The 16,025-nt window shown below is 36.9% G+C and overlaps 1 protein-coding gene across 1 annotated transcript; it reads right to left on the bottom strand.

The window, feature by feature from the left end:
* Nucleotides 1–8,704: 8,704 nt before the first annotated feature.
* On the bottom strand, nt 8,705–9,661 carry LOC110294209 (olfactory receptor 7E178-like). Its single transcript, XM_021162267.3, has one exon. The coding sequence runs from the start codon at nt 9,632–9,634 to the stop codon at nt 8,705–8,707; it is 930 nt and encodes a 309-aa protein (XP_021017926.1). The 5' UTR covers nt 9,635–9,661.
* Between the last annotated feature and the right edge of the window lie 6,364 nt (nt 9,662–16,025).

Here is a 16,025-nt window from a genome sequence, read left to right as displayed (position 1 = left end):
CCCATGGAAGGAATTAAAGAGACAAAGTTTGGCGCTGAGACAAAAGGATGAACCATCTAGAGACTTTCATATCCAGGTATCCCTCCTATAATCAGCCTCTAAACGCTGACACCATTGCATACACTAGCAAGATTTTGCTAAAAGGACCCAGTTATAGCCGTCTCTTGTGAAACTATGCCAGGGTCTAGCAAACACATAAGTGGATGCTCATAGTCAGCTATTGGATGGATCACAGGGCCCCCAATGAAGGAGCTAGAGAAAGTACCCAAGGAGCTAAAGGGATCTGCAACCCTATATTTGGAACAACATTATGAACTAACCAGTACCCTGGAGCTCTTGACTCTAGCTGCATATGTATCAAAAGATGGCCTAGTCGGCCATCACTGGAAAGAGAGGCCCATTGGAGATGCAAACTTTATATGCCCCAGTACAGGGGAACACCAGGGCCAAAAAGTGGGAGTGGGTGGGTAGGGCAGTTGGGGGGAGGGTATGGGGGACTTTTGGGATAGCATTGGAAATATAAATGAGGAAAATACCTAATAAAAACGGGAAAAAAAGTTTCTTACATTTACCTTTGGCCATCTGTAATCTCTGGTGTTAGTTGTTATAGTTGTGTCCTACTGGATCCTGTTCCTCAAGTAATTCTTTTAGCCTCTGTCAGCACTCCTGGGATCCAACTCTCTCCAGAGTCTCAGTTTTCAGAGTACTCTCTGCATGCAAACTCTCCTCTTGCAGGAAAGGTGCACAGAGGTCTGGCACTCAGATCTGCCTCCTGGATGAAGATGAAGACCCGAAAAGGGGCTGTCCCAGAAGCTGTATTGCTTTTGCAGTCCATGTGCTCTTCTGTGCAGACTGGTCTCTGAGGGACCCAGGAAACAAGATGGCTCTCTCTAAACCCTTCCTTATACTTCTGTTTTCTCTGTTTCTAATTCATTGCATCTCTTTTCATTGATGGTGATTATATACAGATATGAATAAACATGTGTTTCTAAATGCATTCTATACATGGAGGTCTGATAATCTGTATAACTATTTATTTGAGTCCTGAAGATGTCAGAATTCAAATATATAGATGTGTATAACCATTAGAATAATTGCCTAGATGCATTACAATCTATTTTGTATGATGTTGCAAAGGTTTTTTTTTTTAATTGTGTTAAACAATTCTCTTCCCTTTTTGAGACATGAATTCTTTCCATTAAGCAGGTGACAGTGTGCTTTCATTGCACACTGCAAAGGCAGCTGCTTCCATTTCACACTGCAGTGGAAGCTGCTTCCATGGGAGTGATTTTGTCACAAGACCAGAAATGGTTGACAAAGGGAATACTTAGTGTTTCACTGTCATTTTGGGGAAATATATTTTGACTTTTCCTGAAAGCAAGTCACTAGGTTAAACCTATGCTCACTGAGATCTGAATATGTGAGCTTATGAAAGGAGAAGCTTTGAACCATTGGAGTGTCTTCAAAATTAATCACCTTGAACTTTGCTATATCTCCGGTATATTGTATGACCACTGACTATAAAATGTTCTTTAAGAGTTAACTACTTTGTGTCTTAAGACATGCTCTAACCATTTTTATAATTATATTCTCAATGAATTCATGTAGAGAAGAATTGGAACATGTAATAATTTACCCTGCTTTGAATCTTCTTTAATTCCATTATGCTGCTGTCTAACTTCTCTGTCACCAACATATTCCTTCACTAATGTCAAAGACAGATGATATTCTTTCCTTAGATTCAAATGATGCTGGGCCATTATGAATTCTACTCACCATAAGTCTTATCTCTTCTAATATATTTTATCTCTGTCTTTCTTTTTGTCTCCCTGTCACTTTCACCATCCTCATCAGCATCTTATGCAGAAGAGGTTGATTTCAAATGAGATATTTTTGCCTTCAACTATTGGCTAGTGGGGTTACATATATAAGTGAATTTAGAAAGTTTTATGTTGAATATATCAGTCTTTATGTAAATGGCTTTAGTGTCTACAATGTAATAATACAAACTTAATGGAAATTATCTTTTGTTACATAGTTCAGTTTTTATTTTTGAACTGTCCTGAATTAAATTTCAATATGTGAAGAGACAACACATCAAGTTTTAATTTACTAACATGAAGAATAATCAGACACCTATTTATTTGGACAGGGAAAAATAATAATTGCATGTGTGCATGCAATTCTAGAAATAATATTTTGCTGGAGACCAAGTGGCAGGAATATACATACATACATACATACATACATACATACATACATACATACATACATACACACATACATACATCAGTAAAGTAAGGCCAAAATTGATTCTTTTTATAGGATTATGCAAAAGGAGCATGTGATGCTGAACACTCATTTGTTCTGAGAACTGGGATCAAATACTATATGGCAAAAAGAAACTACAGTCTGCCTCAACAGATAACGATATTTCTTAGTACATGCAATGAGAGAAAACCTCTCTCCAAGGGGAAATTAAGAAACCTACAAGGTAGGTCTGGCTCACATACTCTGTAGGGGTAGAAGATATGCTTGGGAAAGAGGAATTTGAGTCAATTGTGGAGCCTCTGTGAGGATCTATGATCTCTCTTTCCTGGAATTATTTGCTTCATGGAAAGCAGATTATATTGGAAGCTAGGTTGCCTCTATAAGCATGTGACTGTGAGTTGTGGCTGACTGAAAAGGTTGGTCCAGGTCAGCTGTAATACTATAGGTTTCCTGTTTAACAACTGAGACACAGTATCATTGCCAGCCTGGGTTCTTGAAATTTGATGATATAAATCATGATATTTTTTCTCAATGATGGGTTTAGATAGCTAGATACATTAATAGCCTTGGTGGGCATTAGTAATGATACCTTACCTCATGATAGGGGACTTACACTTATACTTTGTCTAGTAATGCCAGAAAGAGATACACATCTTTAGTATTTATATTACAATAAGAGAAGTTGGAGGCATCTGGGCTGTGTTGACACACATTATGGGAAATCTACTTGTTCTAGCTCTGGGTAGAGCAGTGAGTAGAGAACAATCCCCAAACAACATATTATTTTTTCTTGTATTTAAGAGTTAGTTTAAGTCATCCTGCCACATACTTCACATGAAATCCATAAATACTCTCCACAAACAATGTGTTCAACTGAGGATATACTAAATATAGGGGAGAGCAAATTTTTTCTTCAGTGAGACCATACACTAATCCTTACTAGAACTCCTTTGCAGACTTGACAGAGCTTTGATCAGATAAGACTGTAGAGCCTCTATATTTACCATTTGCTTCTCATTATTCCTTTTCAGATACTTATAAAAGGGCTCAGCACAATTTCTGGACACCCTGGGCTTTCTACCATATTCTCTGAAGCCATCCACCTGCTTTTGTAATGTTGCTGCTTCTAAACCACCATTGCAAAAAGCATGGTTTTAATTTTCCTTCATTTTTCTTTACAGCCTTCAGTCTGGTTGTTGTAAAGATCTCAGATTTCAGATTCCCTGTTGCTGCTCTCTAACACTCAAAAGATTGAGATTACTTCTGTACTTAATTGAAGTTATTTTATAAACAAGAGTATAACTTGATAAAAGAGAACCCAATATTTCCACTAAAAGAGTGGACCAGAGGTAATAAACCCCCAATAGAAGTTGAACTTGGATGTTGCAAGAGTCTCAATAATGTCAAATCATCCTGAAACTGAGTATACAGCCAATATAAAAACAATGGCCTCATGTTAAAGGCCATTGTTTGTATTTATTTATTTATTTATTTATTTATTTATTTATTTATTTATATAGAATATTTTACTTATTTACGTTTCATATGTTATCCCCTTTCCCAGTTTTCCCTCCAGGAACTCTGTATCTCATCCCCCCTCCCCGTGCTTCTATGAGAGTGCTCCCCCACCCACCCACCCACCTACCCACTCCTGCCTCCCAGCCCTAACATTCCCCTACACTAGGGCATTTAGCCTTCACAGGACTATGGACTGGTCCTACGCTTGATGCCTTCTGTGTCCAATTATTGTTTCCCGTATGTGAATGAGCCTGAAGTCATCCACTCAAACAACATACACCAGTTAATAACCCTGTCCTGAAAAATACCCACCATTGCCCCCATTTGCCAGAAAATATCAAAAAACACCTTGTACAGGAGTACAAGTTTTTAGAGCCTGAAAAAAATTTTAATGCACTGAATACTTCTCACAGACAACCATTTTTGAAGGCGATTGATAAAGAGTCTCCACATAATTTTCATTTGTAGCTTTGACTATATCAATATTTTATTCAATATAGAACTGAAGTATGTATATGTTGAGAATATGTTTATTCTGTTTTATTTTTGTAGAGCTAATTATTAAACCTAGTGTCTTGAGTTGCTAGGCAGATACACTATCATTAAGCAAAATCTCAACCTCTCATATGCTTCATTTATGAAGAAAGTTATGCTTTTCCCTTCAAAGTCTATCTCATGAACAAGAAAGAGAAAGGGGAACAAAACACTCATGGAAGGAGTTACAGAGACAAAATTTGGAGCTGTGACGAAAGGATGGACCATCTAATGATTGCCATATGCAGGGATCCATCCCATAATCAGCTTCCAAAAGCTGACACCATTGCATACACTAGCAAGATTTTGCTGAAAGGACCCAGATATAGCTGTCTCTTGTGAGACAGTGCCAGGGCCTAGCAAACACAGAAGTGGATGATCACAGTCAGCTATTGGATGGATCACACGGCCCCCAATGGAAGAGCTATTGAAATTACACAAGGAGCTAAAGGGAACTGCAACCCTATAGGTGGAACAACAATATGAACTAACCAGTACCCCGGAGCTCTTTTCTCTAGCTGCATATGTATCAAAAGATAGTCTAGTTGGCCATCACTGCAAAGAGAGGCTCATTATACTTGCAAACTTTATATGCCCCAGTACAGGGGAACCCCAGGGCCAAAAAGGGGAAGTGAGTGGGTAAGGGATTGGGGGGGGTGTGGGGGACTTTTGGGATAGCATTGAAAATGTAAACGAGGAAAATACCTAATAAAAAATAAAATATAAAAAAAAAGCAATCTACAGCAAACCAGTAGCCAACATCAAAGTAAATGTTGAGACTGGAAGCAATCCCACTAAAATCAGGGACTAGACAAGGCTGCCCACTTTCTCCCTACCTATTCAACATTGTAGTTGAAGTCCTAGACAAAGCAATTCGACAACAAAAGGAGATCAAGGGGATACAAATTGGAAAAGAATAAGTCAAAATGTCACTTTTTGCAGATATGATAGTATATAAAAGTGACCCTAAAAATTCCACCAGAGAACTTCTAAACCTGATAAACAACTTCGGTAAAGTAGCTGGATATAAAATTAACTCAAACAAGTCAATGGCCTTTCTCTAAACATAGGATAAACAGGCTGAGAAAGAAATTAGGGAAACAACACGCTTCTCAATAGTCATAAATAATATAAAATACCTTGGTGTGACTCTAACTAGGTAAGTGAAAGATCTGTATGACAAGAACTTTGAGTCTCTGAAGAAAAAAATTAAAGAAGATGTAAGAAGATGGAAAGATTTCCCATGTTCATGGATTGGCATGATCTATATAGTAAGAATGGCTATCTTGCCAAAAGAAATCTACAGATTCAATGCAATCCCCACCAAAATTCCAACTCAATTCTTCACTGAATTAGAAAGAGAGATCTGCAAATTCATCTGGGATAACAAAAAACCTAGGACAGCAAAAAAATCTTCTTAAGGATAAAAGAACCTCGGTGGAGTAACCATGCCTGACCTAAAGCTTTACTACAGAGCAATTGTGATAAAAAACTGCATGGTACTGGTATAGTGACAGAAAAGTAGACCAATGGAATAGAATTGAAGACACAGAAATGAACCCACAAACCTATGGTCACTTGATTTGGCAAAGGAGCTAAAACCATCCAGTGTAAGAAAGAAAGCATTTTCAACAAATGGTGCTGGCACAACTGGTGGTTATCATTTAGAAGAATGCCAATTGATCCATCCCTATCTCCTTGTACTAAGGTCAAATCTAAATGGATTAAGGAACTCCACATAAAACCAGAGACACTGAAACTTATAGAGGAGAAAGCAGGGAAAAGCCTCCAAGATATGAGTATAGGGGGAAAATTCCTGAATAGAACAGCAAAGGCTTGTGTTGTAAGATCGAGAATCAATAAATGGGACCTCATAAAGTTTCAATGCTTCTGCAAGGCACAAGACACTGTCAATAAGACAAGAAGTCCAGCAACAGATTGGGAAAGGATCTTTACCTATCCTAAATCAGATAGGGGACTAATATCCAATATGTATAAAGAACTCAAGAAGGTGGACTCCAGGAAATCAAATAACCCCATTAAAAATGGGGCTCAGAAATGAACAAAGAATTCTCACCTGAGGAATGCCGAATGGCAGAAAAGCAACTGAGGAAATGTTCAACATCCTTAATCATCAGGGAAATGCAAATCAAAACAACCCTGAGATTCCACCTCACATCAGTCAGATTGACTAAGATCAAAAATTCAGGAGACAGTAGATGCTGACAAGGATGTGGAGAAAGACAAACACTCCTCCATTGTTGGTGGGATTGCAAACTTGTACAACCACTCTGGAAATCAGTCTGGCGGTTCCTCAGAAAATTGGACATTGGACTACTGGAGGATCCTGCAATACCTCTCCTGGGCATATATCCAGAAGATGTTTCAACCTGTAAGAAGGGCACATGCTCCACTATGTTCATAGCAGCCTTATTTATAATAGCCAGAAGCTGGAAAGAACCCAGATGCCCCTCAACAGAGGAATGGATATAGAAAATGTGGTACATTTACACAATGGAGTACTACTCAGCTATTAAAAAGAATGAATTTATGAAATTCCTAGGCAAATGGATTGACCTTGCAGACATCATACTGAGTGAGGTAATCCAATCACAAAGGAACTCACACAATATGTACTCACTGATAAGTGGATATTAGCCCAGAAACTTAGGATACCCAAGATATAAGATACAATTTACTAAACACATGAAACTCAAGAAGAATGTAGAAAAAATGTGGACACTTCGCTGCTTCTTAGAATTGGGAACAAAGCACCCATGGAAGGATTTACAGAGATAAAGTTTGGAGTTGTGACAAAAGCATGGACCATCTAGAGACTGCCATATCCGGGGATCCATCCCATAATCAGCTTCCAAAAGCTGACACCATTGCATACACTAGTAAGATTTTGATGAAAGGACCCAGATATAGCTGTCTCTTGTGAGACTATGCCGAGGCATAGCAAACACAGAAGTGGATGCTAACAGTCAGCTATTGGATGGATCACAGGGCCCCCAATGAAGGATCTAGAGAAAGTACTCATGGAGCTAAAGGCATCTGCAACCTTATAGGTGGACCAATATTTTGAACTAACCAGTACTCCGGAGCTCTTGTCTCTACCTGCGTATGTATCAAAAGATGGCCTAGTTGGCTATCTCTGTAAAGAGAGGCCCATTGGACTTGCAAACTTTATATGCCCCAGTACAGGGAACTCAAGAGCCAAAAAGTGGGAGTCGGTGGGCAGGGGATTGGGGGGGATGGTAAGGGGGACTTTTGGGATAGCATTGGAAATGTAAATAAGGAAAATCCATAATAAAAATATAAAAGAAATCTTCACCATGCATTACTTAAAATAATGTGATTTGTATATTTATTATTTAGATGTAAGGTTTCCGTTTTGAAGAAAATAATACCATGACCATGATATTATATATCAAAAATGTCAGTTCAATGTTCGCTTACATTATTTAATATTTTGAGATAATAAACATCACTGCAGCGTAGTATGAGTTACATAAATACATAGCACAAAATGGCCAGAATTAATTCAAGATCATTTCAGAAATTGTTACATATTCAGTCTTAATATGAAGTTAAAATCCTTTTAGTGATTGAAATATTTCCTTAACATTTGACTTAATACATGTATATAAGGAAATATAAGTATATTAATCACTCATTCCCACTTTATCCCAAACAATTCTCCCTCCATACTTCATTCCATATTCTCCACCCAAAATCGAGTCTTCTTGTAACATAATCCATTGAGTCCAATTGCTGTTGCCCATATGTCCTCAAGTTTAGTGCAAACCCTATAGCTGGAAAATGCTATCAATGCCCCCATAATCAAAGTGGATTAGGTTCCCCTTCCCAAGAAGTTATGTAGCACAAATAGCTGTTATATGAAACTCAAGTCAGCAACACAAATATCAAATCTTAAAATTAACTATTTTGCACAAAAGTCTAATATATATTAGTTTCATACTTACATGCTAGTAAACTATGTTAAGAAAAGTTGAAAGTATTTACTTTTGTAATTAAATCATTATGTTTACATTTTTACTTACGGTAAAAGCATAGCAATTCAAAACAGTTAAACCCAAACCAAGTTATACTATTTCTGGATGCATTCTTTGGCGTGTAAAAACATGAGTAGTGCCAATTTATAATGTTATATGTTCAGACATCAGGTCATAGTGAAACTACATGTAACTTGGACAAGTGCATCAAGATAGACCTTGATTTCCTATATTTATAAATTAATTTTTGATCACTTATGGTCAGAAATATTTAGAACAGCATCATTTTAAATGCCACCACTATTAGTTATGTGACTCAGTTAAACGAATCTATATATTAAGGGGTCATGCATGTAGTTAAATTATGTTATCTGATGGACAATTTTCCAGAGGGCTTTCTTGATGTCCCTGTTCCTCAGGCTGTAAATGAAGGGGTTTATCATGGGAACCACCATTGTATACATTACTGAAGCCACCATACTTTCCCAGGAAGAACTAGAAACTGTTGAACTGAGGTAAACTCCTATACCTGTTCCATAAAATAGGCAAACAACTGACAGGTGAGATCCACAGGTAGAGAAGGCTTTATATTTCCCTAACAGTGATGGAACTCTAAAAATAGAAGATGTAATTTTATAGTAGGAGTAAAATATTCCTAAAACAGGGAGGAAACCAATAATGATGCTTAAAAGAAACATGACTATTTCATTGATAGTAGTGTTAGAACAAGCAAGTTTTACAAGTTCTGGAACATCACAGAAGAAATGAGGGATTTCTATGTTAGTACAAAATGTTAGTTGTGACACCATAAAGCCGTGCACCTGTGAATCAATGAGACTGATACAAAATGACATTACAACCAAATATCTACACAGACGAGGATTCAGAATGACTTGGTAGTGTAGAGGGTGACAAATGGCCGCCCATCTGTCATATGCCATCACTACCAATAGAAAGCTGTCCATACACCCAAAAAGAATAAAGAAATATACCTGAGTTAGGCATTCAGCATAAATTATGGATCTGTTATGGGTATGCAAGTTTATAAGCATTTTGGGGATGGTGGTGCTGCTGAAGCCCATGTCAGACAATGAAAGGTTGTAGAGGAAGAAGTACATTGGGCTGTGGAGGTGGGAATCAGAGCAGATGGCCAAGATGATTAGAAGATTTCCAAGCATAGTGAGCAGGTATATGAGCAGGAATAGTGCAAATAAGATGAGCTGCAGTTCAGGGTCCTCTGAGAGTCCAAGGAGAATGAATTCCAAGGTTCCTGTTGAATTATATGGTTCCATAAGGCTGGGACATTTTTTGAAAAGAAAAAAAAAAGACCATTGTAGAGAACTAAGCACTATAGATGTAAGTGTCTGCATGCCTATATGTTTGTAAACCAGCAATTCATAAGACACCATTCATACATGAGAACTGTTCATGTTTAGAAATTACCTATTTACTCAGTAAAAGGTTCTGGATCTAATTGCTTTGTTTTCTGTTTGGTAAATACTTGAAACATTGAAGAGGGGAAATTAATGATTTGAATAGAAATACGTGGTACAGCCCTTGTCAGTTATATGTAATAATCTAAATTTGTTCCCATCAGAAAACATGGTAGAGAAAGGTAGGTTAAATAGTAAAATAAAAAAGGAGAAATTAAGGACGGAAGAAAGGAAAGAAGGGAGGAAGGAAGGAAGGAAGGAAGGAAGGAAGGAAGGAAGGAAGAAATAAAGAGAAGGGAAGAGAGAGGAAGGGAAGAGAATGAAGTAGAAAAGAGAAGGGAAGAGAGGAGAGGAGAGTAGAGCAGAGGAGAGGAGAGGAGAGGAGAGGAGAGGAGAGGAGAGGAGAGGAGAGGAGAGGAGAGGAGAGGAGAGGAGAGGAGAGGAGAGGGGAGGGGAGGGGAGGGGAGGGGAGGGGAGGGGAGGGGAGGGGAGATGAGAAGAGAAGAGAAGAGAAGAGAAGAGAAGAGAAGAGAAGAGAAGAGAAGAGAAGAGAAGAGAAGAGAAGAGAAGAGAAGAGAAGAGAAGTGAAGGGAAAGAGTGAGAGAAAGAGAAATAGAGAGAGAAAGAGAGGAAGAAAGAGAGAGAAAGAGAGGGAGAGAGAGAGAGAGAGAGAGAGAAGAGAAAGAAGAGAAGAGAAAGAAGAGAAGGCAAGAGAAGACAAGGCATAAAGGCGAAGAGAAGTCTTGTGAGCAGTACATTAATCAAGATATGCCCTGGTAGATATTAAGAGATTCTAACCCCCCTCAATTTCTCTTGTAATATATTATCACTTTCTCTACAATGCATTTGTATTTCAGCTATTCAAAAGACACCACCATCAAAGCCAGTGCTGTATAGATTGTACATGTAGATTTCAAAACTGTGACCTCCATACACAATTTTTAATAAAGCTTTTCTATCTTGCATACTGTGATAATCCCAAAATAGACAAAATGCAAATTTAGTTACATTTCCCAGTTGTGGCAGATCCTTACATATCTTTCTACAATGGCTACTGAGACAATAATATATGTTAATATGCAAAAGCATAATAGAAAAGAAAATTATTTCAAATAATTACTCAATAAACAGTAAAAATCACTCTAACAAAAATTTACATACAAAGAAGAATATGCCTTTTACCTATATTGCTTTCAGAAAATATCATTCTAATGAAAGAGATCTATGAAGAACTTATGTATATTTAATCTTTTAAAAGTGCCTATGATTATTTTCTTGGATTTATATTTTGAGTACACAAGCTAAAATCAGGCGTGGAGAGTTGAATCAGCAGCTAAAATACACTTCCTTCTCTTAAAGGGGAGTGAAGTTTTGTTCCCACCACTCACATTAGATAGTTAACAAAAGCCTGTAACTCCAACAACATGGGAGCCTACATCCTCTTTTGGCATATGTTTTGAGATATAATTAGAAATTTCAAAGTAAATTCAGACATTTCTAGTGTGGTGATGAAAGTTTGTGTCCACACGTGAAAAATTTGAGTTGGTAAAAGGTCAACTTTTGTTACTGTCCATCTTAAATTTTAAATCATATATTGATCCTGATTTACTGATCCTAGATCTTTCATGGATTACATTGGCTGATAGTGAAATCCTACTCACACAGTGTGAAGGTTACAGAAACACCCCACCTTGCCCTTGTATGGATGCTGGTAATTAAACTCAGATCCTCATTATGTACAACAAATATCTCACCCAATGAGTCATGTATTCACATCCCTCTAACAGCTTTCTATTTCCTCAGTATAGAACCTATAACTGTGATTTTATTGTTTCTCTTTCATTGAAGTTTGTGTGTGTGTGTTGGAGAAAGTGTCAAGAATAAATGCTGCAGTAAACAGTGTAGGTAAATTAAGAAATGAGTTCAAGCTACAGATTTGGTTTGTTATTTGATTTTAACATTCTGATTGCCTGTTCCTACTTCACCCTATCTGAGGGCCATTCTTATTGTAGCTTAAAGGACAAAGGCACATACAGCTCTACTACATGTTATATTAGTGACACAGAGTAGAAAATAAAATGTCTAGGAATTTTCCAGAGATTACTGTGAAGAGAAATTTAAGGTTCAATCGGTAGAATAGATGTCTCTTGGTTATAGAGGAGATGCAATCTGACCAACTGTATTCAAACTGCTATCACACTGTTAGAATGCAAGGCATTTCAAAAATTTCAAAAAGAATAATTAACCATACAAACATTTGTACAAATAACATTGTAAGAAACTGAACAGGAAATATTTAGGAATATATTTGTGTATATATGCAACAATAATTAATGAAAAAGTGCTCTTTAATTTGAAGGAGAATTAAGAGGACTTTTGTGAGGATTTGGAGGGAAGGAAAACAAGGGTGGAATATTGGAATTAAATTTAAATCTCAAAAATTAAAAATATCACTATAAGTTACATAAAATATCCTTCTTATCTCAAATTAACATGATGATAATGCATAAATATATTTTATAGAGAAATAGTTTGACATATATAAAGGTAAAATTTCAATGAAATACATGATTTGATATTTGGAAGCTCTGGGTAAAAGTTTCTCTATTCACTCATTTTTGTCTTTTATTTTCCTACAATTTCTTGCTATGTAGAAGCTTTGCCTTCAAATTTCAGGATATTAGACTGATCTTAAACTAAATATTCCTATCTCAGTTTGATGAATAATATAATCACATGTGTTGTATAATGCCCCAAACACTGGTTCTTGATATTTGGTCCTTATGATCATTTTCATCCCCACCTTCTTCATATATTCAAGCTCATGATATTTTTAATCAATAGCAGAGAGTTCAGAAAGATATCAATTGGGTATCCTAATGGGTAAAAAACTAAACAGTATGAGAGCTCTCATATTTACTAATTAATAAACATATGTTTAACTAATAAAATAATCTTAATTGCACAATGACATAAAACTTTGCTTATTGATGTATTTTGTCTTTGGTTACCCCATACCACATATCTTTACCTTTCTGGTGCCAACAATAAAAGCACTGCTGTCTCTCATTTGTTTCTTGCATAGGTTAGCTCTTACTAAGGATGTAAATTATTTCCATTGAAAGATGACCAAAAGTGACTGATACACATTGCACTCGTCCTGTGTGTGTGATAATGGCCCAGGTTCTGTGTTCAAGACTGGTAGGAAGACAATAAATGATGACCCTTCTCAAGCAGCTGATGAATTTGAGAGATAAAACATGCAAGTAAGTTATTCTGGATCAGATCTGCTGAAATCTTGAGCAGAAACACAGAGTATGTATTTATGAGTTTGAGGCTCAATTCACAGAGCGAATAATTATCCATTAAGCTATTCAAGTCTCTAAGGATCTATTCATACTCATATAGAAGAGAAAGGGAAAAGTGAATATTCTGGGAAAAGTATAACCCTTCCTATCTCAGGGAGAATCTTAACTGTAACTCTTTTGACTTCCAGGTTTTAGAAATATTAGAAAAACAAAGCACATACTTTCAATTAAATGAGACAGTATGAGGTTTTATATATGCAATTTTATTGAATTATTAATGTGCTTTATAGAGAATCATGTTTTCCATATGAAGTGTCAGGTAAAATTTCTAATTTTTTCAGGTACTATCTGTGAGAAGAAATTTGGTTTGATTCATTCAACAGTCATGTACTTGAGTTTCTGATTTTATGCTATGAAGATGCATGTTTTTCACTATTTTACATGTATTTTACATGCCATTTCAGGTTCTACCTTTACCTTCCATTATATATGTCTATATTGTAGTCAGTGACTTATTTTTTCTTACATTTTTGTGATTATAATATAATTATATCATTTTTACCTTGTCTTTGCTCTCTCCAATCCTTTCATATACACTTCATTTCTCTCTTTCAAATTTTTTGCCTCCTTTTTATTAGTAGTTGCTACATGCATATTTGTATATATTTCAAAATATACCTGAGGCCAAATAAGCTGTATAATCATATCAGGTTGGCTTAAAGATGTTGAAATTCAAAAACATATATGACTGTAACTGTCACAATCATTGCCTAGAAGTATTACAATCAAGTTTGCATGGTATTACAAAGATTCATTTTCTTAAGGATCAAACACTTTTCTTGGTTTCTTGAGAGATGGGATTTTCTATTAGGCATCTGACTGTTTGGCATATGCTTTCATTGAAGCAATCTCATCCCTTGATTGTGTTGCAGATCCCTTGGAACTACTGGGTGGGCACTGGACTGTGAGAAGCCACAAGATCCCGCTCGAGGGGTGAGCAAATGGCACAATCTGGGGTCCCCATGGAACTGCCTATGTCGGGCTCCAACTCTTGGGCACCACAGACTGCTGAGCACCATGGAAGAGCCCGTTCTGAGGTCCGTTGGCAGCATGGAGGCCAAGAGCAACGGATTCTCACTCTCAGACATCACAGATGCCAGTGTACATTGAGGAGAATGTACCCTTGGGCAGACTCTGGCCTGGAGGCTGAAGGGAAAATGGTAGTGGGAGAGAGCTCTGACAGGTTCTTGCAGATAGGAGAGTCTGACTAGCTCAGGCAGCTTGCTCAGTGGCCATGTTGGTTTGGCTGGTGGCCATGGCTGGTACACAGGCAGACCTCCTGTAGGGAGGTTAAATGCTCAGCTTGTTAGTGAAAGACATACTAATTTCTCCAGCAGGGTGGGTTTAGATGAGCAGAGATTGTCCTTGGTTTTAAGGTGTTTATTGCATAAAGGCAGAGAAAGGGAGAGAGTAGAGTAGCAGAGACTGGTCATGGCCATATGGAGAGAGGAGGAAGGGAAGGCAGAGAGAGGGAGAACAAGGGAGCAAGAGTAAGAGCAAGAGAAAAAGGGGTAAGAGGATAAGAGAATGAGGAGAGAGCAAGGAGCTTTTTTTATAGTGGACTGGGCTACCTTGCTATTGCCAGGAAACTGTGCGGGTGGTGTCCAGACAGCCTACAAGACTGAAGAACACAGAATTATGGAGCTGGGGCTTCCTGTCAGGAGCCACAAACAAGCCTTCTGTCCCTTGCAGATTAATCTGCTGAGTATGCAAGGTTTAAACTTAGCTAAACAAGAGAACAGGCTGCCTTTCAAAGTCCCACATGGGCACATATAACATATACAGACACAAATTTTATATATATATATATATATATATATATATATATATATATATATATATATATGAAAGGCTAAAATTGAGACGTTTTGAGTGGTTGTACAACAGGAACATGTGATATAAAACACAATCATTTGTGGTGAGAACTGGGATCAAATATTATATGACTTCCAAACTGAGACGGGGATCTAAAATGTAGGAGCAGAAGAGTTAAGCATGGCATTGACTTTTTCTGTATTTTTAACACATTGTAGTATACGAAAGCATTATCCTAACCATGTCACATTCCACATTAGCCTCTGGGGAAACAAAAGTTTCAGCACCTTCTTCTTCTTCTGTAAATGTCAAATTTGAAAATTCTTTCAACTTTTCATTCTCCCTTCTGTTGCTGTGATTTTAAAAATAATAAATAATATCATTTTGTTAATTTTGGGGATCATTAACTTTTCAGATAATATTCAGTTGACATGAATCTGTCCTATTGAGGAGACATTTTCATAGCAAAAGTAAAAGTATTCATTTTTCCTACCAGGAGTATATAAAACACACAGTGGAGAGTCTACTAGCTCTGTTCTACAGATATTCTATTCCTCTGTGAGAAATGACCCAATATACTTAGTAAAAATAAGAAAAAACAAAAAAAGCTTTTTAGTGTTAAAACAGTTTGGGCTTAGGCTAATGCCCTGAATATAAGATATTATTTATTTGCTTTTGTAAGCAAAGTCACGGTGAAACCACTAAATTGGACTCTCCATGGGTAGAAATAAAGTGTTACTCAGAATCAAACTGCTATGGATATCTCTCAGGGGATTTAGAGAAGCACAATAGTGAAAAAACAAGTGGGTAATATAAGTCAGAATGTAGTGTGGGAGTCTTTAAGTTGATAAAAAGCTCTACAATTAACTGAAACTAGATGCACTTGACTGAGAATAATGACTTATATGTATAGTATGTTGGGGAACATACTAAGGGAATTCCTAGTTAAAAGAAACCCATATTATAATATCAAACATTGATGGTATGAGACTTTTAAAGAGTGTTGAAGTTGGTTTTCTGTTTATCTAACAACAGTCTGTATGTTTACCTGGTACTCCTTCTTTTTT

Source organism: Mus caroli, unplaced genomic scaffold (genome assembly GCF_978045245.1).
Source record: "Mus caroli unplaced genomic scaffold, Mus_caroli_1 scaffold_11, whole genome shotgun sequence".
Classification (NCBI taxonomy): Eukaryota; Metazoa; Chordata; class Mammalia; order Rodentia; family Muridae; genus Mus; species Mus caroli.
The sequence above is the reverse complement of the archived record's forward strand: the minus strand, read 5'-3'. Positions and strand labels throughout refer to the sequence as shown.